The sequence below is a fragment of the Dermochelys coriacea genome, chromosome 14, assembly GCF_009764565.3.
Source record: "Dermochelys coriacea isolate rDerCor1 chromosome 14, rDerCor1.pri.v4, whole genome shotgun sequence".
NCBI classification, from domain to species: Eukaryota; Metazoa; Chordata; order Testudines; family Dermochelyidae; genus Dermochelys; species Dermochelys coriacea.
This window is the reverse complement of record NC_050081.1, coordinates 160,154-184,506: the sequence shown is the minus strand read 5'-3', so window position 1 is coordinate 184,506 and position 24,353 is coordinate 160,154. Positions and strand designations below refer to the sequence as shown.

General features: G+C 45.2%; 1 protein-coding gene across 2 annotated transcripts in view; it reads right to left on the bottom strand.

Annotated features, from left to right (window-relative positions):
- Nucleotides 1–24,353, bottom strand: part of CCDC57 (coiled-coil domain containing 57) — a 147,189-nt gene that overhangs the window by 110,571 nt on the left and 12,265 nt on the right. For both annotated transcript variants that reach the window (XM_038372374.2, XM_043497587.1), the window contains exons 2-4: nt 16,075–16,483; nt 7,626–7,734; nt 185–286 (exon numbers count right to left, since the gene is read on the bottom strand). In XM_038372374.2, the coding sequence (XP_038228302.1) occupies nt 185–286; nt 7,626–7,734; nt 16,075–16,483 (620 nt within the window). The remainder of the gene's footprint in view (nt 1–184; nt 287–7,625; nt 7,735–16,074; nt 16,484–24,353) is intronic.

Sequence of the window (24,353 nt, the reverse complement as noted above, 5' to 3'; positions counted from 1 at the left end):
TTGGTATGAAACTCCCACAGTCACAGCTCTTCTCTGACCTTGGATGGGTAGATGCTGCCACCACCCAAGTGCAAAAAAAAAAAAACCCTTGAGAACCCAGGAAGGAACAGTTCGGAATTCCTTCCTGTGTAAAGTGTATTTATTTTGTAGACAAAATGAAAGTATAGCTTAGAGACAAAATTACCTTGAGTTCATGAGAAAGAACTAAATTACTCATTTCATCTGCCTGACGTTGAAATGCATGTTCTCTCTTTTTAATTTCTGCATCAAATTCCATTAGCAGCTCCTGTAATGGATTACAGGGAATGGGTTAATAAGCGCATAAAGAAAGACATACACTTAAAACTTCCCATTATTGCTACCTCTAATGCAATTTCACTTATGGGAACAACAATGGGAATCCTAATATAGACCATATGTCAGCTACCACAGGGTTTTAACCACTGTGTCTTAACCACTGTCTCATCTAGCATTTTGTGGATACAGACTAACACGGCTGCTACTCTGAAACCTGTCTCATCTAGGTTTGCTCTGAGGAGAGTTAGACAACATACTGGCTTAAACATTATGTCTTGCATACAGTAATTCTCTCACCATTGCTTGCATCAGTGGAGCTATGCCAATGCTACATCAACAATGGGGAATTTTAAAGAAAAAGCTCAGTGTAAAGAAGGCTCCTGTGTTACCTAAAATGGCATCTTCCATGTAGTATTAAAGTCAAAGCAATCTACAGTTGCAGAAAAGATGAAATTGCCAAATATATTTCTTAACTAAAAATGTACATATATTAAAGTCATATTCCTTTATAATAATATTTATCCAACTATGCAACCTATAATTTTTGACAAGAAAATGTGAATTTTGCTTTAAATCTTACTGGAACATTGAAATAAACTATACCCTTATATTGATCTAAGAATGTGCTGTTTCTGCCGGTACTGTGGGCTTTTCCTTCTAGACATATGAATTGTCAAAAAACAAGCAATAATCTCAACTACTAATGACAATAAATCATGCAGACTACAAGTTGCGAAAACACAGAATAAATAATTTCAGCACAATTTTTTTGGTCATACTGTGTATTAATGTTCCATTTATAAATAGTTTATAAAGGGATAATAAGTGTTACAAATTTTAACAGACATGAATAGTGTGTGTTATAGATGGTTATAGTCATATCAGTAAAGAAGCTACAAATGGTTATACACAATCTAGTGACCTGTTGGACTTCATAATAATCTAGAACAATTTATTAAAACACATATTTATCATTTATTAATATTTTATAAAAGCAACTTGATATTAAAGTGTGACCATTTTTTCTATTCTTGAATAAATTAGATGATATTCTAGTTACTTGAGATATGAATACTACCAGAAAAATCCAAATCTTCAGAAAATTTGGCACAAATACAACCTGAGCTTGTAGCAGGGTGGTCACCCGTTCCGGGCCTGAAAGGGTTACAGCCAGCCCTGGAAGAGGGCTGGGGTGGTAAGCCAAAGACTAGGCAGATGGGGAAGGCAGCCTCAGCTGGGGCCATGCCCCAATCAGGCCACAGCTGGCCCTATAAAAGGCTATGAGCCAGGTGCTCAGGCAGTCTCTCTCTAGCTATGAAGAGAGATGGGCCTGGCTGCTTGGGAGCTGAGTAAGGTACCTAGAGTGGAGCAGGGCTGAGGGAAGGCTAGAGGAGCCGGGGGAGCTCCAGCCTGGAAACGCCCCAGGCTGCAGGTCTTGTTAAAGGCCAGGAAGGATACTGGGATTGCAGAGGTGCAGCCCAGGGTAGGCAAAGGCAGCAGGTCCAAGCCCCCCTTTACCAACAATGAATGGCTTGTACACTGCAGTCTGCCCCAGTGAGTGGGGGCTAGATGGTGACTGGCAGTAGCCATAGACTGAGGTGAGGTGGGGATAGAGGGTTGGGGGTTCTCCTGGGTGGGGAGACCCAGAGAGAGGGTGTACTGCCATGGGGCAGCACCCAAGATAAAGGGGCACTGGGGTCCAGGAGGGACATGGGGGGCCTAAGGCAAGCAGGACATCAGCCTGCAGAGGGTGCTCTGGAGGCTGGAGAGCTAATTCCCAGGATGATCAGCAGGAGGTGCCATGCTGGTGAGTACTACCTCGCTACAAAGCTATTAAAAGAATTGAAGCGATGAGAGGAGTCAGTAGTTTTACTGAAGCTAATAAAAATCACCCAAAACATGACCTTGATGGTGTAAAGAGATTCACTATAATATCATAAAATCATAGAAATATAGGGATGGAAGCATAGGCGTGGGAACCAAGGGAGCATTGTGTGGAGTCCTGGCTGCTGGCCCTGCGCCCAGGGTTCCAGCACTGCCAGCCCCATGCATGGGGCTCCGCTCCTGGTCCTGCACCTGGGGTCCTGGCTGCTGCTGGCACCATGCCCAGGGCTCTGCTCCTGGCCCCATGCCTGGGGTCCCTGCTGCAGGACCCACACCCAGTTATTCCCCATTTTGTAGTTGGGCATTTGATTTTTTTTTTTTCCTGCTGAAGTGAAGTACTTGGCACTTATCTTTATTAAATTTCATCTTGTTGAATTCAGACCAATTCTCCAATTTAAGGTTGTTTTGAATTCTAATTCTGTCCTCCAAAATGCTTGCACCCCTCCAAGCTTGGTGTCATCTGCAAATTTTATAAGCATACTTTCTACTCCATATCCAAGTAATTAATGAAAATACTGAATTGTACCAAACCCAGGACTGACCCACTGCAAAACCTCACAAGATACTCCCTCCCAGTTTGACAGCGAACCATTGATAACTACTCTTTGAGCATAGTCTTTCAGCCAGTTGTTCACCCACAGTATAATAACTAAAAAAGAAAAGGAGTACTTGTGGCACCTTAGAGACTAACAAATTTATTAGAGCATAAGCTTTCGTGAGCTACAGCTCACTTCATCGGATGCATTTGGTGGAAAAAAGAGGGGAGATTTATATACACACATGGAGAACATGAAACAATGGTCTTATCATACACACTGTAAGGAGAGTGATCACTTAAGATAAGCCATCACCAGCAGCGGGGGGGGGGGGGGGAGGAGGAAAACCTTTCATGGTGACAACCAAGGTAGGCTAATTCCAGCTTTTAACAAGAATATCTGAGGAACAGTGGGGGGTGGGGTGGGGGGGAGAAATAACATAGGGAAATAGTTTTACTTTGTGTAATGACTCCTCCATTCCCAGTCTCTATTCAAGCCTAAGTTAATTGTATCCAGTTTGCAAATTAATTCCAATTCAGCAGTCTCTCGTTGGAGTCTGTTTTTGAAGCTTTTTTGTTGAAGGATAGCCACTCTTAGGTCTGTAATTGAGTGACCAGAGAGAGTGAAGTGTTCTCCGACTGGTTTTTGAATGTTTAATTCTTGACGTCTGATTTGTGTCCATTCATTCTTTTACGTAGAGACTGTCCAGTTTGGCCAATGTACATGGCAGAGGGGCATTGCTGGCACATGATGGCATATATCACATTGGTAGATGCGCAGGTGAACGAGCCTCTGATAGTGTGGCTGATGTGATTAGGCCCTATGATATCCCCTGAATAGATATGTGGACAGAGTTGGCAACGGGCTTTGTTGCAAGGATAGGTTCCTGGGTTAGTGGTTCTGTTGTGTGGTGGGTGGTTGCTGGTGAGTATTTGCTTCAGATTGGGGGGCTGTCTGAAAGCAAGGACTGGCCTGTCTCCCAAGATCTGAGAGTGATGGGTCGTCCTTCAGGATAGGTTGTAGATCCTTGATGATGCATTGGAGAGGTTTTAGTTGGGGGCTGAAGGTGATGGCTAGTGGTGTTCTGTTGTTTTCTTTGTTGGGCCTGTCCTGTAGTAGGTGACTTCTGGGTACTCTTCTGGCTCTGTCAATCTGTTTCTTCACTTCAGCAGGTGGGTATTGTAGTTGTAGGAATGCATGATAGAGATCTTGTAGGTGTTTGTCTCTGTCTGAGGGGTTGGAGCAAATGCAGTTATATCGTAGAGCTTGGCTGTAGACAATGGATCGAGTGGTATGATCTGGATGAAAGCTAGAGGCATGTAGGTAGGAATAGCGGTCAGTAGGTTTCCGATATAGGATGGTGTTTATGTGACCATCGCTTATTAGCACCATAGTGTCCAGGAAGTGGATCTCTTGTGTGGACTGGTCCAGGCTGAGGTTGATGGTGGGATGGAAATTGTTGAAATCATGGTGGAATTCCTCAAGGGCTTCTTTTCCATGGGTCCAGATGATGAAGATGTCATCAATGTAGCGCAAGTAGAGTAGGGGCATTAGGGGACGAGAGCTGAGGAAGCGTTGTTCTAAGTCAGCCATAAAAATGTTGGCATACTGTGGGGCCATGCGACAATAGGATTCTAGGTCACCACAGAACTGTATCATGTTCGTGGGGATGGAGGAGCAAAAGGAGAGGCCCCGAGATAGGACAGATTCTTCTGCTGGGCTAAGAGTATAGTTGGATAGATTAACAATATTGCTGGGTTGGTTACGGGAACCATTGTTGTGGCCCCTTGTGGCATGTAGTAGTTTAGATAGCTTAGTGTCCTTTTTCTTTTGTAGAGAAGCAAAGTGTGTGTTGTAAATGGCTTGTCTACTTTTTGTAAAGTCCAGCCATGAGGAAGTTTGTGTGGAAGGTTGGTTCTTTATGAGAGTATCCAGTTTTGAGAGCTCATTAGAATCCTATTTTCGACATCTCAGACTCAAGGAATATTTCCAACACACCTCTGACCAACATATTAACCCACAGAGACCTTCCTACCAACACTACAAAAAGAAGGATTCTGGGTGGACTCCTCCTGAAGATCAAAACAGCAGCCTGGATTTCTACAAAGAGTGCTTCCGCCGACGTGCAGGAACTGAAATTGTGGAAAAGCAGCATCGCTTACCCCATGACCTCAGCCATGCAGAACACAGTGCCATCCACAGCCTCAGAAACAACTCTGACATCATAATCAAAAAGGCTGACAAAGGAGGTGCTGTTGTCATCATGAATAGGTTGGAATATGAACAAGAGGCTACTAGGCAGCTCTCCAACACCACTTTCTACTAGCCATTACCCTCTGATCCCACTGAGAGTTGCCAAAAGAAACTACAGCATTTGCTCAAGAAACTCCCTGAAAAAGCACAAGAACAAATCCGCACAGACACACCCCTAGAACCCCAACCTGGGGTATTCTATCTGCTACCCAAGATCCATAAACCTGGAAATCCTGGACGCCCCATCATCTCAGGCATTGGCACCCTGACAGCAGGATTGTCTGGCTATGTAGACTCCCTCCTCAGGCCCTTCGTTACCAGCACTCCCAGCTATCTTCGAGACACCACTGACTTCCTGAGGAAACTACAGTCCATTGGTGATCTTCCTAAAAACACTATCCTAGCCACTATGGATGTAGAAGCCCTCTACACCAACATTCCACACAAAGATGGACTACAAGCCGTCAGGAACAGTATCCCCGATACTGTCACGGCTAACCTGGTGGCTGAACTTTGACTTTGTCCTCACCCATAACTATTTCACATTTGGGGACAATGTATACCTTCAAATCAGCAGCACTGCGATGGGTACCTGCATGGCCCCACAGTACACCAACATTTTTATGGCTGACTTAGAACAACGCTTCCTCAGCTCTTGTCCCCTAATGCCCCTACTCTACTTGCGCTACATTGATGACATCTTCATCATCTGGACCCATGGAAAAGAAGCCCTTGAGGAATTCCACCATGATTTCAACAATTTCCATCCCACCATCAACCTCAGCCTGGACCAGTCCACACAAGAGATCCACTTCCTGGACACTACGGTGCTAATAAGCGATGGTCACATAAACACCACCCTATATCGGAAACCTACTGACCGCTATTCCTACCTACATGCCTCTAGCTTTCATCCAGATCATACCACTCGATCCATTGTCTACAGCCAAGCTCTACGATATAACTGCATTTGCTCCAACCCCTCAGACAGAGACAAACACCTACAAGATCTCTATCATGCATTCCTACAACTACAATACCCACCTGCTGAAGTGAAGAAACAGATTGACAGAGCCAGAAGAGTACCCAGAAGTCACCTACTACAGGACAGGCCCAACAAAGAAAACAACAGAACACCACTAGCCATCACCTTCAGCCCCCAACTAAAACCTCTCCAATGCATCATCAAGGATCTACAACCTATCCTGAAGGACGACCCATCACTCTCACAGATCTTGGGAGACAGGCCAGTCCTTGCTTACAGACAGCCCCCCAATCTGAAGCAAATACTCACCAGCAACCACCCACCACACAACAGAACCACTAACCCAGGAACAAGTTTCAGAGTAGCAGCCGTGTTAGTCTGTATTCGCAAAAAGAAAAGGAGTACTTGTGGCACCTTAGAGACTAACAAATTTATTAGAGCATAAGCTTTCGTGAGCTACAGCTCACTTCATCGGATGCATTTAGCTGTAGCTCACGAAAGCTTATGCTCTAATAAATTTGTTAGTCTCTAAGCTTTCGTGAGCTACAGCTAAATGCATCCGATGAAGTGAGCTGTAGCTCACGAAAGCTTATGCTCTAATAAATTTGTTAGTCTCTAAGGTGCCACAAGTACTTTCTTTTTGCGAATACAGACTAACACGGCTGCTACTCTGAAACCTGTCAGTATAATAACTGAATCTAGACCACATTTCCCTAGTTTTCTTGTGAGAACATATGGGATTGTCAAAGCAGTAAATAAGATTTTCATAAGGCTTGTGTCAAAAGCCTTATGAAAATCAAAATGTCATATCTTCTGCTTCCCACCCTCCAGCAGGCCAATAATCCAGTCAAGGTAACCCCCTGTTAAATAGAGATTTAATTATACAACTACATATTTAGCTAAAAAAATAAGCTCACTGTTATGATCATTTTGTTTCTGATATTTACATGGCAATGATTTGTAAACTTGAAATGTCCTAAATTTTTTTAAAAGGTGAAATGAGTATAAATTATCCTAAAAAAATGTTGTTTTTTGCAATATATGGGTAGTGAGACACCCTCAATTGGGTGACACCACTAGGGCTCAAACAAACTCCATTGCTAAGTATTCTCACATTATGAAATGATTGAGTATTAATAGCAGCAGACAATTGTGTGTTAACAATGGCATAAAAAGTGGGAGATGGCCTTGAAATCAGAGAAGTACGGCATGCTGGCACATGTTAATGTGTTTATTTAGCCTATATGCCTGCCTAAAGCTGCTTCTGATTTATAGAAGCTGACCTTTCCTGGAATTTCAAGGTTAGCCAATTTAGCACAGTGTGCTAGCTGTATCCCCATATACAAGAATCTTGTACCATCTCAGTTTACTAAACATAATCTTACCAATTCTTCCCAAGGGGAGGCTGCCAGACTAGTAAGTAAAGCAACCGCCAGTATGCAAATACCCACATGACACCTATTCCTGTAAAGCAACATGCAGTGCTGCCCATTGCACATTTTACATTAGAGCTAAAAAGGACTGCCTGAACGGATATCAGATAACTACACCTACCCAGAGCATTCATCTATAATGCATAATTCTTCCATGAGAATGGATGGACAGTAAAGTAGAAATTACACCTACTGTGGCTCGTTTAATACAAAGTTGTTTTCTATAGACTCCTGTACCTGTTTCTGCAAAGCCAGCTCTCCTTCCACTTCTTGGAGTTTTCTCTCCAACTCCTGTTTCAGCTTCTTATACTCCTTACTGTGATGGTCAATGTCAGAAACCTTAGAACTATAACACCAAACAAATTTATATGAAATGTGGTCAATTATGAACTATTGATAGGTGTTTCTGAAAGATTCTTCCAGCAACAATGCACTCATAGAAATATAACTTGCAAATATGTAATTTCTTAAACAAAAATGCATCTTAACTTTCTATTCACAATATATAATTATAAAATTGTTTTAATTCTCTTACAAATAAGTAAATATTTAACAATTAATACATTTTCAGATCAGAAGGGACCCTTAATCATCTAATTCAAACTCCTACATAGGCTATAACTTCTGGTTGAGCTTCAGCATCTTTTTTTAGAAAGATGTCTAATCCGTGCTAGACTATGCTACAAAGCCAATACTGCTATACCAGCAAATTCTCCTAGTTGACTATACCAGCAAAAAACTCTTTTGCCAGTATACTTAAACCACCTCCCTGAATGACACAAGCTATGCCATCGAAAGGACTCTTTTGTCAATATAAGCAGTATCTACATGGGGGGGATTTACCAGCATAGCTATGTCAGTTAGGAGTGATTTTTCACACTTTCTGACAGACATAAGCTGATAAAACTCTGTAGTGTAGACCTGGCCTAATGCATAAGACTTCCAGAGACGGAGACTCCAACACATACTGTGTAAGTTGACCAGTGATTAATTACTCTTATTGTTAGAAATTTGTGATGAGTTTCAAGTTTGAATTTGGCTAGCTTCAACTTCCAGACATTGGATCTCAGTATGCCTTTGTCTGATATCAGACATCTTCTTCCTGTGTAGATACTTATACAGCATGATCAAACCATTTCTGAACTTTCTCTTTGATAAATGAGACGGGGCACGCTTGCCCTGCACTGGTTCAGCAGGGGTTAATCCTACTCCGCGGGTGGAGGAGGCCATGCCCCCTCGGCCCTGCTGGGCATGCTCCAGCTGGAACCCAGGTATAAAAGGGAGCAGCTAACCTCAGTCAGGGCTGACTGCCAAGGAGGGAGGATGCACATTGAAGGCTCCAGTCCGGGAGCTGCTGAATCCTGAAATCGTGGGAGCCAGAGATGCAGATACCCAGAAGTCTACAGACGCCCAAGGGAGGTTGGAGCCATTGGAAGCTACACACACCAAGGAACCCGGAGACCCCAGAGATGCCCAGACCACTGCTTCAAGAGACAGGGTAGGAAGTAGTCCAGGGGAGGACAAGCCACTGGGCCAAGTGACAACTGTGTTTTGATCAGATCCCCACTGACTCAGTGGCAAATACTCTCACCACTGACAGAGACTTGGTGGGATAACTCACATGACTGGAGTACAGTCATGGATGGTTATAAACTGTTCAGGAAGGACAGGCAGGGCAGAAAAGGTGGGGGAGTAGCACTGTATGTAAGGGAGCAGTATGACTGCTCAGAGCTCCGGTACGAAACTGTGGAAAAACCTGAGTGTCTCTGGATTAAGTTTAGAAGTGTGTGCAACAAGAGTGATGTCATGGTGGGAGTCTGCTATAGACCACCGGACCAGGGGGATGAGGTGGATGAGGCTTTCTTCCGGCAACTCACGGAAGCTACTAGATCGCATGCCCTGATTCTCATGGGTGACTTTAATTTTCCTGATATCTGCTGGGAGAGCAATACAGCGGTGCATAGACAATCCAGGAAGTTTTTGGAAAGCGTAGGGGACAATTTCCTGGTGCAAGTGCTAGGGGAGCCAACTAGGGGGAGCGCTTTTCTTGATCTGCTGCTCACAAACCGGGTAGAATTAGTGGGGGAAGCAAAAGTGGATGGGAATCTGGGAGGCAGTGACCATGAGTTGGTTGAGTTCAGGATCCTGACGCAGGGAAGAAAGGTAAGCAGCAGGATACGGACCCTGGACTTCAGGAAAGCAGACTTTGACTCCCTCAGGGAACAGATGGCCAGGATCCCCTGGGGGACTAACATGAAAGGGAAGGGAGTCCAGGAGAGCTGGCTGTATTTCAAGGAATCCCTGTTGAGGTTACAGGGACAAACCATCCCGATGAGTCGAAAGAATAGTAAATATGGCAGGCGACCAGCTTGGCTTAATGGTGAAATCCTAGCGGATCTTAAACATAAAAAAGAAGCTTACAAGAAGTGGAAGCTTGGACATATGACCAGGGAAGAGTATAAAAATATTGCTCGGGCATGTAGGAAAGATATCAGGAGGGCCAAATCGCACCTGGAGCTGCAGCTAGCAAGAGATGTCAAGAGTAACAAGAAGGGTTTCTTCAGGTATGTTGGCAACAAGAAGAAAGCCAAGGAAAGTGTGGGCCCCTTACTGAATGAGGGAGGCAAGCTAGTGACAGAGGATGTGGAAAAAGCTAATGTACTCAATGCTTTTTTTGCCTCTGTTTTCACTAACAAGGTCAGCTCCCAGACTGCTGTGCTGGGCAACACAAAATGGGGAAGAGATGGCCAGCCCTCTGTAGAGATAGAGGTGGTTAGGGACTATTTAGAAAAGCTGGACGTGCACAAGTCCATGGGGCCGGACGAATTGCATCCGAGAGTGCTGAGGGAATTGGCGGCTGTGATTGCAGAGCCCTTGGCCATTATCTTTGAAAACTCGTGGCGAACGGGGGAAGTCCCGGATGACTGGAAAAAGGCTAATGTAGTGCCCATCTTTAAAAAAGGGAAGAAGGAGGATCCTGGGAACTACAGGCCGGTCAGCCTCACCTCAGTCCCTGGAAAAATCATGGAGCAGGTCCTCAAAGAATCAATCCTGAAGCACTTAGAGGAGAGGAAAGTGATCAGGAACAGTCAGCATGGATTCACCAAGGGAAGGTCATGCCTGACTAATCTAATCGCCTTTTATGATGAGATTACTGGTTCTGTGGATGAAGGGAAAGCAGTGGATGTATTGTTTCTTGACTTTAGCAAAGCTTTTGACACGGTCTCCCACAGCATTCTTGTCAGCAAGTTAAGGAAGTATGGGCTGGATGAATGCACTATAAGGTGGGTAGAAAGCTGGCTAGATTGTCGGGCTCAACGGGTAGTGATCAATGGCTCCATGTCTAGTTGGCAGCCGGTGTCAAGTGGAGTGCCCCAGGGGTCGGTCCTGGGGCCCGTTTTGTTCAATATCTTCATAAATGATCTGGAGGATGGTGTGGATTGCACTCTCAGCAAATTTGCGGATGATACTAAACTGGGAGGAGTGGTAGATACGCTGGAGGGGAGGGATAGGATACAGAAGGACCTAGACAAATTGGAGGATTGGGCCAAAAGAAATCTGATGAGGTTCAATAAGGATAAATGCAGGGTCCTGCACTTAGGATGGAAGAATCCAATGCACCGCTACAGACTAGGGACCGAATGGCTCGGCAGCAGTTCTGCGGAAAAGGACCTAGGGGTGACAGTGGACGAGAAGCTGGATATGAGTCAGCAGTGTGCCCTTGTTGCCAAGAAGGCCAATGGCATTTTGGGTTGTATAAGTAGGGGCATAGCGAGCAGATCGAGGGACGTGATCGTTCCCCTCTATTCGACACTGGTGAGGCCTCATCTGGAGTACTGTGTCCAGTTTTGGGCCCCACACTACAGGAAGGATGTGGATAAATTGGAAAGAGTACAACGAAGGGCAACGAAAATGATTAGGGGTCTAGAGCACATGACTTATGAGGAGAGGCTGAGGGAGCTGGGATTGTTTAGTCTGCAGAAGAGAAGAATGAGGGGGGATTTGATAGCTGCTTTCAACTACCTGAAAGGGGGTTTCAAAGAGGATGGCTCTAGACTGTTCTCAATGGTAGCAGATGACAGAACGAGGAGTAATGGTCTCAAGTTGCAATGGGGGAGGTTTAGATTGGATATTAGGAAAAACTTTTTCACTAAGAGGGTGGTGAAACACTGGAATGCGTTACCTAGGGAGGTGGTAGAATCTCCTTCCTTAGAGGTTTTTAAGGTCAGGCTTGACAAAGCCCTAGCTGGGATGATTTAACTGGGACTTGGTCCTGCTTTGAGCAGGGGGTTGGACTAGATGACCTTCTGGGGTCCCTTCCAACCCTGATATTCTATGATTCTATGATTCTATGACCCTGGGCTGGGACCTGGTGGAGCAGGGGGACCTGGGTCCCAGCAGCCACCTACCCCTAGGTGTCAGCCCACTTCTCTCTTTTTGGGGCTGGGTGGTCTAATGGCCAATGGGGAGGGCAACTATATTGACTCTGGTTATTAAGCCATGCAGCCTGGTGAGAGAGGGCAACTATATTGTCTCTGGCCATTGGGCCACACAACCTTAAGGGAGAGGACAGCCATACTGACTTTGGTCTCTAGGTCGCACCACCCCAAGGCTAAGGGTGGGCAGCAGATTCAGCCATGAGGCTATACCGACCCTGACTCAAGAGGGACATGCTTGCCCCACAACAATAAGCTAAATAGATTGAGCTTCTTAAGTCTGTCAGTGAAAGGCAGCTTTCCAGATCTTAACTCATTCTGGTGGATCTTTAATGAACCCCCTCAAATTTTTTGACATCCTTATTAAAGCACAATATTACAGTAATGGTCTTATCAATATCATAAACAGAAGAAATACCACCTCTTTGGCCCTATTCAATATTCCTCTGATTATGCATCAAAGGATTACATAAAACCCTTAGCCATAGCATCACACTGGGGACTCATGTTCAGCTGTTCATTCACCAGAATCCCCAAGTGCTGATTTTAGATTTTCTTTCAGGTGGTTTTTGGATATTTCTGTTTGTTTCTCATCTACCTCCTTTTTCTGATTTGGTGGTCTATAGTAGACCCCTATCATGATGTTGTGACGTTCCCCTGGTGTCATCCGGACTGGTGATCTGCTAGGTCATTCCAATCCTCGACTCTGGGAGCCAGCCTTAACCTGCTCTGCTGTGAGAACCCCCATTTCTGGGCTGTTCACACACAGCCTCTAGTAAACTGCTTGGATTGTGCAACCGAATGACATTAGCCAATATCTCCAGTCCCAGACACAACGCCAGGAACCTCCATCTTGCAGTGTCCAGTTATGCCCACTGGAGCAAGCTTATGAGTTTATCAATTTAACAAAGAAATTGATATGTACCAGGCTTGTTATCCCAAGGGGAGTCTGACATGCTTCAAACCAAACATACTGTTTCAGGGAGCATAAACAAATTTATTAACTACAAAAGATAGATTAAGTGATTAAGTGACTCTGAAATAAGTGATTATAAGTCAAAACACAAGTCAGACTTGGTCAAATGAAATCAAAGCAAAACACATTCTAAGCTGATAATAACACTTTCAGTGCCCTTACAAACATAGATGCTTCTCACCACAGGCTGACTGTTGCCCTTCAGCCAGGCTCTCCTCTCTGATCAGCACTTCAGTCACTTGGTGGTGGTGTCTTTTTTAGATGTAGGTGAGAGAGAGCATGGGCAATGTCTCATTTTTATCATGCTTTTTCTTCCCTCTGGGCTGTGGAATCCCCATCATTGGAGATTTTTAAGGACATGGTGCCCATATGCTCAGGGTTTAGCTGATTGCCATATTTGGGGTCAGGAAGGAATTTTCCTCCAGGGCAGATTGGAAGAGGCCCTGGAGGTTTTTCGCCTTCCTCTGTAGCATGGGGCACGGGTCACTTGAGGGAGGATCCTCTGCTCCTTGAAGTCTTTAAACCACGATTTGAGGACTTCAATAGCTCAGACATAGGTGAAGTTTTTCGTAGGAGTGGGTGGGTGAGATTCTGTGGCCTGCGTTGTGCAGGAGGTCAGACTAGATCAGAATGGTCCCTTCTGATCTTAGTATCTATGAAAAAACAGATTAGAATGGACTGATGAGGACTAAAGAGCTAATTAGCCTATTACCACAAAGGGTAGAAGGTGGCACAAGATGGAAGTGATGAAGAGAGGCAAGCTAATGGAGCCAGAACCAAGAAGGATCTCTGGGTGAACAGCTTTCTTCCCTCTCCTGGGCAAAGGGCTGAGGAGAAACCTGATGCTGTAAATGTGGTGTATGGCCCAACAAGGTCATTGGAAAAATCATGTACATAAACTACACAGTAGTATTTAACAATGGAAGGTGTCAGAATAGTCTGTGTAGACAGAGCAGAAGATGGGCAGGGTCTCACTCTGTCACAGACTGCTACAAACAATCTTACTCTAAGTTTATAAGTCACAGAACAGGCACAGTTGTCTATTACTTATTAAAATTTTCTATTAATGAAAGAAAATCACCGACTCAAGTGACATTTTTAAAGTTAGTAATAATAATGCTGCCCAAACTTATTAAAGGCCACATTTTTAAGCAGAGCCAAGTCCTTGGAGAATCCTTGATCTTTTGCACTGGAAACCAAGAATCAAGTGCAGTCAGGAACTACTACTATTTATAAGTCAAAAACATGGCAACTTGCCATTTGAACTAGCTACTTGTTCCATTTCTTCAACAAGCACTTCTCGTATTCAAATCTTCCACTAAGCAAGACAAATTCAGTTTCACAAAAACAATAAAGACCTTCAACATCCAGCTAGATACTGTTGAGAAAAGTCAGTTAGGGTGATCTAGTGTTGGAGTGATTGCAGGAGTCTGTTCAAAATAGTGATGGTTTTTATAAATTTCTTTTAACCTAATTTTAAGTAAAATTTAGTAAATGATTTTGGTTCTTAAAGCATATTTTATCATTTGTACTTTTCACGTATGTTTCACGCATCAGAAAGCACTTTTAACTAATTCAACTTTAACTATTTTAGTTATTTCTATCTTCATCAAACAAATAAACATCAGTGAATAAACTTACTGAGAGGATGCTGTGGGAAATTTTCTTGTCCAGAGTCTCTTATTACTCTCTAATTGTCTCAAAATTAGAGAAACATTTCAAAAGAATTAAGACAAATTAAAGGACTTTAATTACTGGAGGCTTCTCTCTGTCCTGTTAGATTTTAATAAGTTAAGACCATAAGTTACAGGGTCCGGCCAATGATAGATCTAGCCCAGTATTCTGTCTTCCAATGGTGGCTAGATTGTCGAACCAATGGCTCAATGTCTAGTTGGTAGCCAGTATCAAGCGGAGTGCCCCAGAGGTCTGTCCTGGGGCCGGTTTTGTTCAACATCTTCATTAACGATTAAGGCCTGAATGATGGGATGTATTGCACCCTTAGCAAACTCACGGATGACACTAAACTGGGGGGAGAGAGAGATGTGTAGGGATAGGGTCCAGACTGACCTAGACAAATTGGAGGATTGGGCCAAAAGAAATCTGAGGTTCAAAAAGGACAAATGCAGAGTCCTGCACTTAGGATGGAAGAATCCCATACACTGCTACAGACTGGGGACCGAATGGCTAAGCCGCAATTCTGCAGAATAGGACCTGGGGATTACAATGGATGAGAAGCTGGATATGAATCAACAGTGTGCCCTTGTTGCCAAGAAGGCTAATGGCATATTGGGCTGCATTAGTAGGAGCATTGCCAGCAGATCGAGGGAAGTGATTATTGCCTTCTATTTGGCACTGGTGAGGCCACATCTGGAGTACTGCATCCAGTTTTAGGCCTCCCATTACAGAAAGGATGTAGACAAATTGGAGAGAGTCCAGCAGAGGGCAACGAAAATGACTAGGGGGCTGGGGCACATGACTTAGGAAGAGAGACTGAAAGAACTAGGATTATTTAGCCTGCAGAAAAGAGAGAGAGGGGAGACTTGATAGCAGCCTTCAACTACCTGAAGGGGGATTCCAAAGAGGATGGAGCTAGGCTGTTCTCAATGGTGGCAGATGACAGTACAAGGAGCAATGGTCTCAAGTTGCAGTGGGGGAGGTTTAGGTTGGATATTAGGAAAAGCTATTTCACTAGGAGGGTGGTGAAGCACTGGAATGGGTTACCTAGGGAGTGGTGGAATCTCCATTCTTAGAGGTTTTTAAGGCCCAGCTTGACAAAGCCTTGGCTGGGATGATTTAGTTAGTGTTGGTCCTGCTTTGAGCAGGGGGTTGGACTAGATAACCTCCTGAGGTCTCTTCCAACCCTAATCTTCTATGATTCTATGAAAAGCCTTCCCTCTATCAACTCTGAAATCCACCTCTATGCCAAACTCCCTCCCACATCTTGCAGCTTTTGTCTTAGAGATATGGTGCACCATTTGAGAGCAACGCTGGGGCTCCTCTAACTTAATGCCAGAGGTTTGGAAGCTCTCCACTAGAGAGTGAATACAGATGCTGTAAAGGTGACTTAAACCTACCTTTGCAGACCCCAACTCTGTTCTTGTGCTAAGCATAGCTCAGCCAGAATGGAGCTTTTAATATGTTAAAATTTGTACATACCTTCCTTTTTAATGTGTTTAAAGAAACTACTGCTTTATCAGATCCACAGACACTCATTTGGGAGGCTGAATGTCTACTTTTCCAAGATAGTAATGTACTGTAATGAAAAGTCTCTTACCTGTGCAGCCGCTCCATCTCTAACTGATGATCTTTAAGTTTTTGTTGATATTGGTACTGCAGAGCCTCTTGTTTCCGGGTTTCCTTGACAAGTGTTTGTTGCAGCTTATCCAGCTGTATCCTAAGATCACTAACTTCTGCCTGTTTAGCATGTTCAGCCATTTTCAAATGAGTAAACATGGCATCATAGCGCTCCAGCTCTCTGTCTCTCTCTTCCAGAACTCTCAGATTATAGGTGAAATCTTCTTTTAACCTGTTGAATTTTTTATGCATTTCTTGAAGCTGCTTTCTGGTATCTTGCAATGTTGTCTTCTGAAAACAGAGTTGGCAAGCTTGTAGCTTTTCCCATTCTTGTTCTTTCCTCACAAGAAGTTCATTTAGTTCTTTCTTCATTTGTAACATTGTTGAGCCTAAGATAGAAGAAAGTTACTGATTGGAGCCTGATGAGTGAAAAATGTCTCCTCTCAAAGCATTCGCTTCTCCACACTCCATCTATTGTACAGCATAATTAGTTACATGTCTTATGGACTTAAAGTAGACTTTAACTTTTTCTGAAATAGCAGATATTGGTCAGGCTAAGAGCAGGAATCTATTTATTTTTACATGACCCCCCCCAATCTTTTAATGTATTTATTCTCAAAACATCTCCGTGAGATAGGTAAGTATTATTATCACCTATCAAGCAGATGGAAAACTGAAGCACAGGAGACTGAGACCTGCCCAGTGGCACACGGGGAGCCTGTAATGAAGCAGGAAATTTAACTGAGGCGTCCTGAATCCCAGGATAGCACTCAAACTACTGGACCATTCTTTGTGTCTGTGTTTCACTTCATCCCTTCACCAATCTATTATTTTCCTCCATTTTCTGTATAGTAACTGGGATTTCAAAAGTCCATTGGGATGAGAATAGTCCATAAGATACCAAAATCACTGGCTAGAAACTTAGAGGGAAGGTGTTTAAATTTAAACTCAGATTATGGGTGTCCAGCATTTTCCCACAAACTCCATTAAAATTCCCGTGAAGGACAATTATGCAGGTGAGGGCCATGTTGCACAGGTGCAATACCGCTATACAGAGATTCTTTTCACAGTGCCACACATCCCACTTTTGCTTTTGAACTTCTTGGCCATGTCTACAGTAGGAAAAAAGATGTATTTTTAATATGAGTTAACTGACATGTTAAATTCTTACGGTGTGTCTGTAACAACCTGGCCCAGTCTCCTTCTGAATGGACACATGTCTATTGTGAGTGGACACAACTGCTCAATAGCACGTGCTCCTAAACCACCAGGTCTCGACAGAACCTAATCACAATTCCTAGCTCTGGATCTGTAAGGCATACTTCCAGGCCCAGACCCCTTGTCTGAGCCCTTCTTTGAGATATGGCATTCCACTGTTCGGTGGTCCCCAGGACCCAGAACCAGTGCCTCAGCCCTCCTAAGCCCCCCACGATATCTGAGTTCCACAGTGGTTCTGAACACTTTGGGCTTCTAGTTTAACCTCTTCAGAGATAACATGGTACAAAGGCAAGCAAACTTAGCAAAGGAATTTCTTATCCACAGTCGCTCTACTTTTAAAAAGCACTAGAGAGTTAGTGACTCTCTAGTTTGATTTCTCTCCTCCTGCAAATCTGAGATCTAGTCAGTATCTCAGGCTATGCAGAATTCCTCTCTTCTGCCTTCCTTTTCTCTTTCCAGCCTGGTCTTCTGGCATTTGGTAGTAAATGATCTCTACTTCTCTAAGAGCACCCCCTCTTCTATACAATCTCATTCCTGCTAGCCATGTGCCCAGACTGAGGCTTGGTCTACATCTAAAACTTAGGTCAACCTAGCTATGTGGCTCAGTGGTATCAAAAATTCAGACCCAAGAGACATAGTTAACCCAATCTATACCACAGTAGAGACACCATTAGCTCGATGGAAGAATTCTTCCACCAACTTAGCTACCGCCTCTCGAAGGGGTAGATTTTTCCATCACTGTAGAAAGCATCCACACTACAGTGCTACAGCAGCCTGGCTGCAGCACTGCCACTGTTGTGCTTGTAGTGGAGACCAGTGGTCTTCAAACTTTTTTGATCGCACACCCCTATCAGTAAAAAAAATTTTGAGCACTGCCCCTGCTCCCCACAGGCCAGAGGACTCAGGGCACCCCCCCTTTTTTTTCCCTCCGGCAGTGCTCCTCCTGTTGCGCCGCCCTTTTGCTCTGGTGGCACTCCTCCTGCTGCGCCCCCCCAATCGAGCGTCTTGCACACCCCACTTTGAAGACCACTGGTGTAGACACAGCTTGAGAAACTCTAGCCCCTTCCCCCCCATGCAGGCTTTTGCGTAGACTGTTCACTGTGCCATTGGGGTAGAGCCAGCAGTTGAGAGACAATTCAAGTTGATGGCCCTAGACTGTTCTATGATGGATCCTAAATCATAGTCATTCAACTAGGCATCCAGCATGTTTTCTGGGGAAGGTGCCTGTCAGCAATCATAGAATTGTAGGACTGAAAGGGACCTCTAGAGGTCATCTAGTCCAGTCCCCTGCACTCATGGCAGGTCTAAGTATTATCTAGACCAGTGGACTCCAAACTTTTTGGATCGCGCACCCCGAGGGCCAGCTCTAGGGAAACAAATAAAATAAAAACAAAAACAAAAAAAACAGCTGCCACCAGCGTGCTGCCAAAGATGGAGCAGGGAGAGCCGAACTGCCGCCGGCATGCCACCAAAGAATCAAAGGTCCAGGAGCACTGCTGCCGCCGTGCTGACGGCGCTCCTTCAGTGGCGCTCTTCCTGCCATGCACCCCCAGGGATGGTCTTGCGCACCCCCTGGGTTGCGCGCAGCCCACTTTGGAGACCATTGATCTAGACCATCCCTGACAGGTATTTGTCTAACCTGCTCTTAATCTCCAATGATGAAAATTCCACAACCTTCCTGGACAATTAATTCCAGTACTTAACCACCCTCCCTGACAGTTAAATTTTTCATAATATCTAACCTAAACCACCCTTGCTTCAATTTAAGACCATTGCTTTTTGTCCTATCCACTACTCAGAGGTTAATGAGAATAATTTTTCACCCTCTTCCTTAAACAACTTTTTATGTACTTGAAAACTGTTATGTTCCCTCTCAGTCTTCTCTTCTCCAGACTAAACAAACCCAATTTTTTCAATCTTCCCTCAAAGGTCATGTTTTCTAGACGTTCAGTCATTTTCTGGACTTTCTCCAACTTGTCCACATCCACTTTGTCCACATCTTTCCTGAAATGTGGTGCCCAGAACTGGATACAATACTCCAGGTGAAGCCTAATCAGAGCAGAGTAGAGCGGAAGAATTATGGTACTTCTTGTGTCTTGCTTACAACACTCCTGCTAATACATTCCAGAATGACGTTTGCATTTTTTTTTTTTGCAACAGCATTACACTGACTCGTATTTAGCTTGTAATTCACTATGACCCCAGATCCCTTTCTGCAGTACTCCTTCCTCAGCAGTCATTTCCTATTTTGTATGGGTGCAACTGATTGTTCCTTCCTAAGTGGAGTACTTTGCATTTGTTCTTATTGAACTTCATCCTATTTTCTTCAATTTCTCCAGTTTGTCCAGATGATTCTGAATTTTAATCTTATCCTCCAAAGTACTTGCAACCCCTTCCCGCTTAGTATTGTCTGCAAATTTCAGTGTACTCTATGCCTTATCTAAAACATTGATGAAGATATTGAACAGAACTGGATCCAAAACTGATCCGTATGGGACACCACTCAAAATGCCCTTCCAGCTTGACTGTGAATTATTGATAACAACTACTCTGGGCAGGGTCATCCCTAACCATATGCAAAGTATGCAGCTGCTGAGGGCACCAGGAAACCAAATTTCCTGGTGCCCTGCACAGTTCTGTGTTGCTCCAGCCCCTGCTCCGCCTCTTTGCCATGTTGGGGGGGGTTCACCCCTGCCCCCCAAGCCACCCTGCCACCCCCACAGAGGCCTGCCCCCCCTCCCTGTGCGGGGGCTGCGTAGGGCCCCAGAATAGCTAGGGACAACCCTGACTTTGGGAATGGTTTTCCAACCAGTTATGCACCAACCTTAGTAGCTCCACCTAGGTTGTATTTCCCTAGTTTGTTTATGAAAAGGTCATGTGAGACAGTATCAAGTCTTACTAAAGTCAAGATATACCACGTCTACCACTTCCCCCCCATCCACAAGGCTTGTTACCCTGTCAAAGAAAGATATCATGTTGGTCTGACATTTTTTGTTCTTGATGAATCCATGCTGACTTATCTTCTAGGTCGGGGGTGGGCAAACTTTTTGGCCCAAGGGCCACATCTGGGAATAGAAATTGTATGACGGGCCATGAATGCTCACAAATTAGGGTTGAGGAGGTGAGGGCTCTGGTTGGGGGAGTGGGCTCCAGGGTGGGGCCAGAAATAAGGAGTTATGGGGAGGGGGCTCCAGGCAGGGGGTCAGGGTGCAGAAAGGAGTGCAGGCTCTGGCTGGGGGTGTAGGCTCTAGGGTGGGGCTGCAGATGAGAGGTTTGGGGTGCAGAAGGGTGCTCCAGGCTGGGATCAAAGGGTTTGGAGGGCAGGAGGGGGAAATCAGGGCTGGAGCAGGGGGCTGGGGCATGGGGAGAGGCTCAGGGGTGCAGGCTCTGAGCGGCGCTTACCTCAAGCAGCTCCTGGAAGCAGCAGCATGTCCCTTCTCCAGCTCCTACACAGAGGTGCAGCCAGGCGGCTCTTCACACTGCCCCGTCTGTAGGAACCTCCCCTGCAGCTCTCGCTGGAGTGCCGGACGGGGCCATTGGAGCACATAGGAGCCAGAGCAGGGCCACGCTGAAGCTTCTGGGAGCTACGTGGAGTGGCCCCCAACCCTGCGCCCTGGCTGGAGCGCCAGAGAGGGGCCATGCCATGGCTTCCAAGAACCACGTGGTGCAGCCCCTGACCCTGCGCCCCAGCTGGAGCACCAGAGTGGGGCAAGCCCCAGACCCCACTCCCTAGCGGGAGCTCACGGGCCACCTTTAAAACAGCTTGTGGGCTGGATCCAGCCCATAGTTTACCCAACCCTGGTCTAGATGCTTGCAAATTGATTGCTTAATTATTTGCTTCATTATCTTTCCAAGTACTGAAGTTAAGATGACTGGTTTGTAATTCCCCAGGTTGTCCTTATTTCCCTTTTTTATAGATGGCCAAATTTAATGCCATTTTCCAGTCCTCTGGAATCTCTCCTGTCTTCCATGACTTTTCAATCTAATTGCTAATGGCTCAGATACTTCCTCAGTCAGCTCCTTGAGTATTCTAGGATGTATTTCCTCAGGCCCTAGTGACATGAAGACATCTAACTTGTCTAAGAAATGTTTAACTTGTTCTTTCCCTATTTTAGCCTTATTTTCACTGGCATTCACTATGTTAGACATCCAATCGCTACTAACCTTTTTGTTTCAGCTTTCCCCATAAAAGTCAAATAGTCATAATTATGCAGCATAATAGACTGACCTTGTCAAGATCAGCCTGGTTTTTTGACACAGGATACAAAATGGCAGTTTGCACATAAAGACAGGGTGCAAAAATGGAGGTCACAAAACAAAATTAAGTTCACAATTTGATAGTGCAAACACTGTAATAGTGTATGTCTATCCTTTTTTTCCCTTCAAGCTAACTGACTATTTGAGGTATTTAACACATGTGTAAAGGCTAGTATGGGCACTCCCCACACTTTGTTCCAGGGGACAAACATTTGTTTTTACCCTAGGACAGTGGTTTTCAAACTCAAGTAAGCAAGATCTTGTCGGGGGGCATGCGAGAAAAATTCTGTAATGGTGGCCCATGCATTTTATTTAATACAGAAGTTTTCAAACTGTGGAGCACATACCCCTAATGGGGGTGCAGAGTAACATTTGGGGGGCCAGGCAGCTCAGCCTAACCCCACACAGTGGGGCTCAGGGAGGGAGCACACTCCACCCCTGACTCACCTCAGCAGGCCACCCATGCTGTCTGGGCGGGGGGGGGGGGCACAAATGAGCTAAGCCCCCCCTTGGAGTTACATTTTTAGTTGTGTCCCCCCAACACAGACAGACTGGGTGGCCCGCTGAGGTGAATCATAGAATCATAGAATATCAGGGTTGGAAGGGACCCCAGAAGGTCATCTAGTCCAACCCCCTGCTCAAAGCAGGACCAAGTCCCAGTTAAATCATCCTAGCCAGGGCTTTGTCAAGCCTGACCTTAAAAACCTCTAAGGAAGGAGATTCTACCACCTCCCTAGGTAACGCATTCCAGTGTTTCACCACCCTCTTAGTGAAAAAGTTTTTCCTAATATCCAACCTAAACCTCCCCCATTGCAACTTGAGACCATTACTCCTCGTTCTGTCATCTGCTACCATTGAGAACAGTCTAGAGCCATCCTCTTTGAAACCCCCTTTCAGGTAGTTAAAAGCAGCTATCAAATCCCCCCTCATTCTTCTCTTCTGCAGACTAAACAATCCCAGCTCCCTCAGCCTCTCCTCATAAGTCATGTGCTCTAGACCCCTAATCATTTTTGTTGCCCTTCGCTGTACTCTTTCCAATTTATCCACATCCTTCTTGTAGTGTGGGGCCCAAAACTGGACACAGTACTCCAGATGAGGCCTCACCAGTGTCGAATAGAGGGGAACGATCACGTCCCTCGATCTGCTCGCTATGCCCCTACTTATACATCCCAAAATGCCATTGGCCTTCTTGGCAACAAGGGCACACTGCTGACTCATATCCAGCTTCTCGTCCACTGTCACCCCTAGGTCCTTTTCCGCAGAACTGCTGCCGAGCCATTCGGTCCCTAGTCTGTAGCGGTGCATTGGATTCTTCCATCCTAAGTGCAGGACCCTGCACTTATCCTTATTGAACCTCATTAGATTTCTTTTGGCCCAATCTTCCAATTTGTCTAGGTCCTTCTGTATCCTATCCCTCCCCTCCAGCATATCTACCACTCCTCCCAGTTTAGTATCATCCGCAAATTTGCTGAGAGTGCAATCCACACCATCCTCCAGATCATTTATGAAGATATTGAACAAAACGGGCCCCAGGACCGACCCCTGGGGCACTCCACTTGACACCGGCTGCCAACTAGACATGGAGCCATTGATCACTACCCGTTGAGCCCGACAATCTAGCCAGCTTTCTACCCACCTTATAGTGCATTCATCCAGCCCATACTTCCTTAACTTGCTGACAAGAATGCTGTGGGAGACCGTGTCAAAAGCTTTGCTAAAGTCAAGAAACAATACATCCACTGCTTTCCCTTCATCCACAGAACCAGTAATCTCATCATAAAAGGCGATTAGATTAGTCAGGCATGACCTTCCCTTGGTGAATCCATGCTGACTGTTCCTGATCACTTTCCTCTCCTCTAAGTGCTTCAGGATTGATTCTTTGAGGACCTGCTCCATGATTTTTCCAGGGACTGAGGTGAGGCTGACCGGCCTGTAGTTCCCAGGATCCTCCTTCTTCCCTTTTTTAAAGATGGGCACTACATTAGCCTTTTTCCAGTCATCCGGGACTTCCCCCGTTCGCCACGAGTTTTCAAAGATAATGGCCAAGGGCTCTGCAATCACAGCCGCCAATTCCCTCAGCACTCTCGGATGCAATTCGTCCGGCCCCATGGACTTGTGCACGTCCAGCTTTTCTAAATAGTCCCTAACCACCTCTATCTCTACAGAGGGCTGGCCATCTCTTCCCCATTTTGTGATGCCCAGCACAGCAGTCTGGGAGCTGACCTTGTTAGTGAAAACAGAGGCAAAAAAAAGCATTGAGTACATTAGCTTTTTCCACATCCTCTGTCACTAGCTTGCCTCCCTCATTCAGTAAGGGGCCCACACTTTCCTTGGCTTTCTTCTTGTTGCCAACATACCTGAAGAAACCCTTCTTGTTACTCTTGACATCTCTTGCTAGCTGCAGCTCCAGGTGCGATTTGGCCCTCCTGATATCTTTCCTACATGCCCGAGCAATATTTTTATACTCTTCCCTGGTCATATGTCCAACCTTCCACTTCTTGTAAGCTTCTTTTTTATGTTTAAGATCCGCTAGGATTTCACCATTAAGCCAAGCTGGTCGCCTGCCATATTTACTATTCTTTCGACTCATCGGGATGGTTTGTCCCTGTAACCTCAACAGGGATTCCTTGAAATACAGCCAGCTCTCCTGGACTCCCTTCCCTTTCATGTTAGTCCCCCAGGGGATCCTGGCCATCTGTTCCCTGAGGGAGTCAAAGTCTGCTTTCCTGAAGTCCAGGGTCCGTATCCTGCTGCTTACCTTTCTTCCCTGCGTCAGGATCCTGA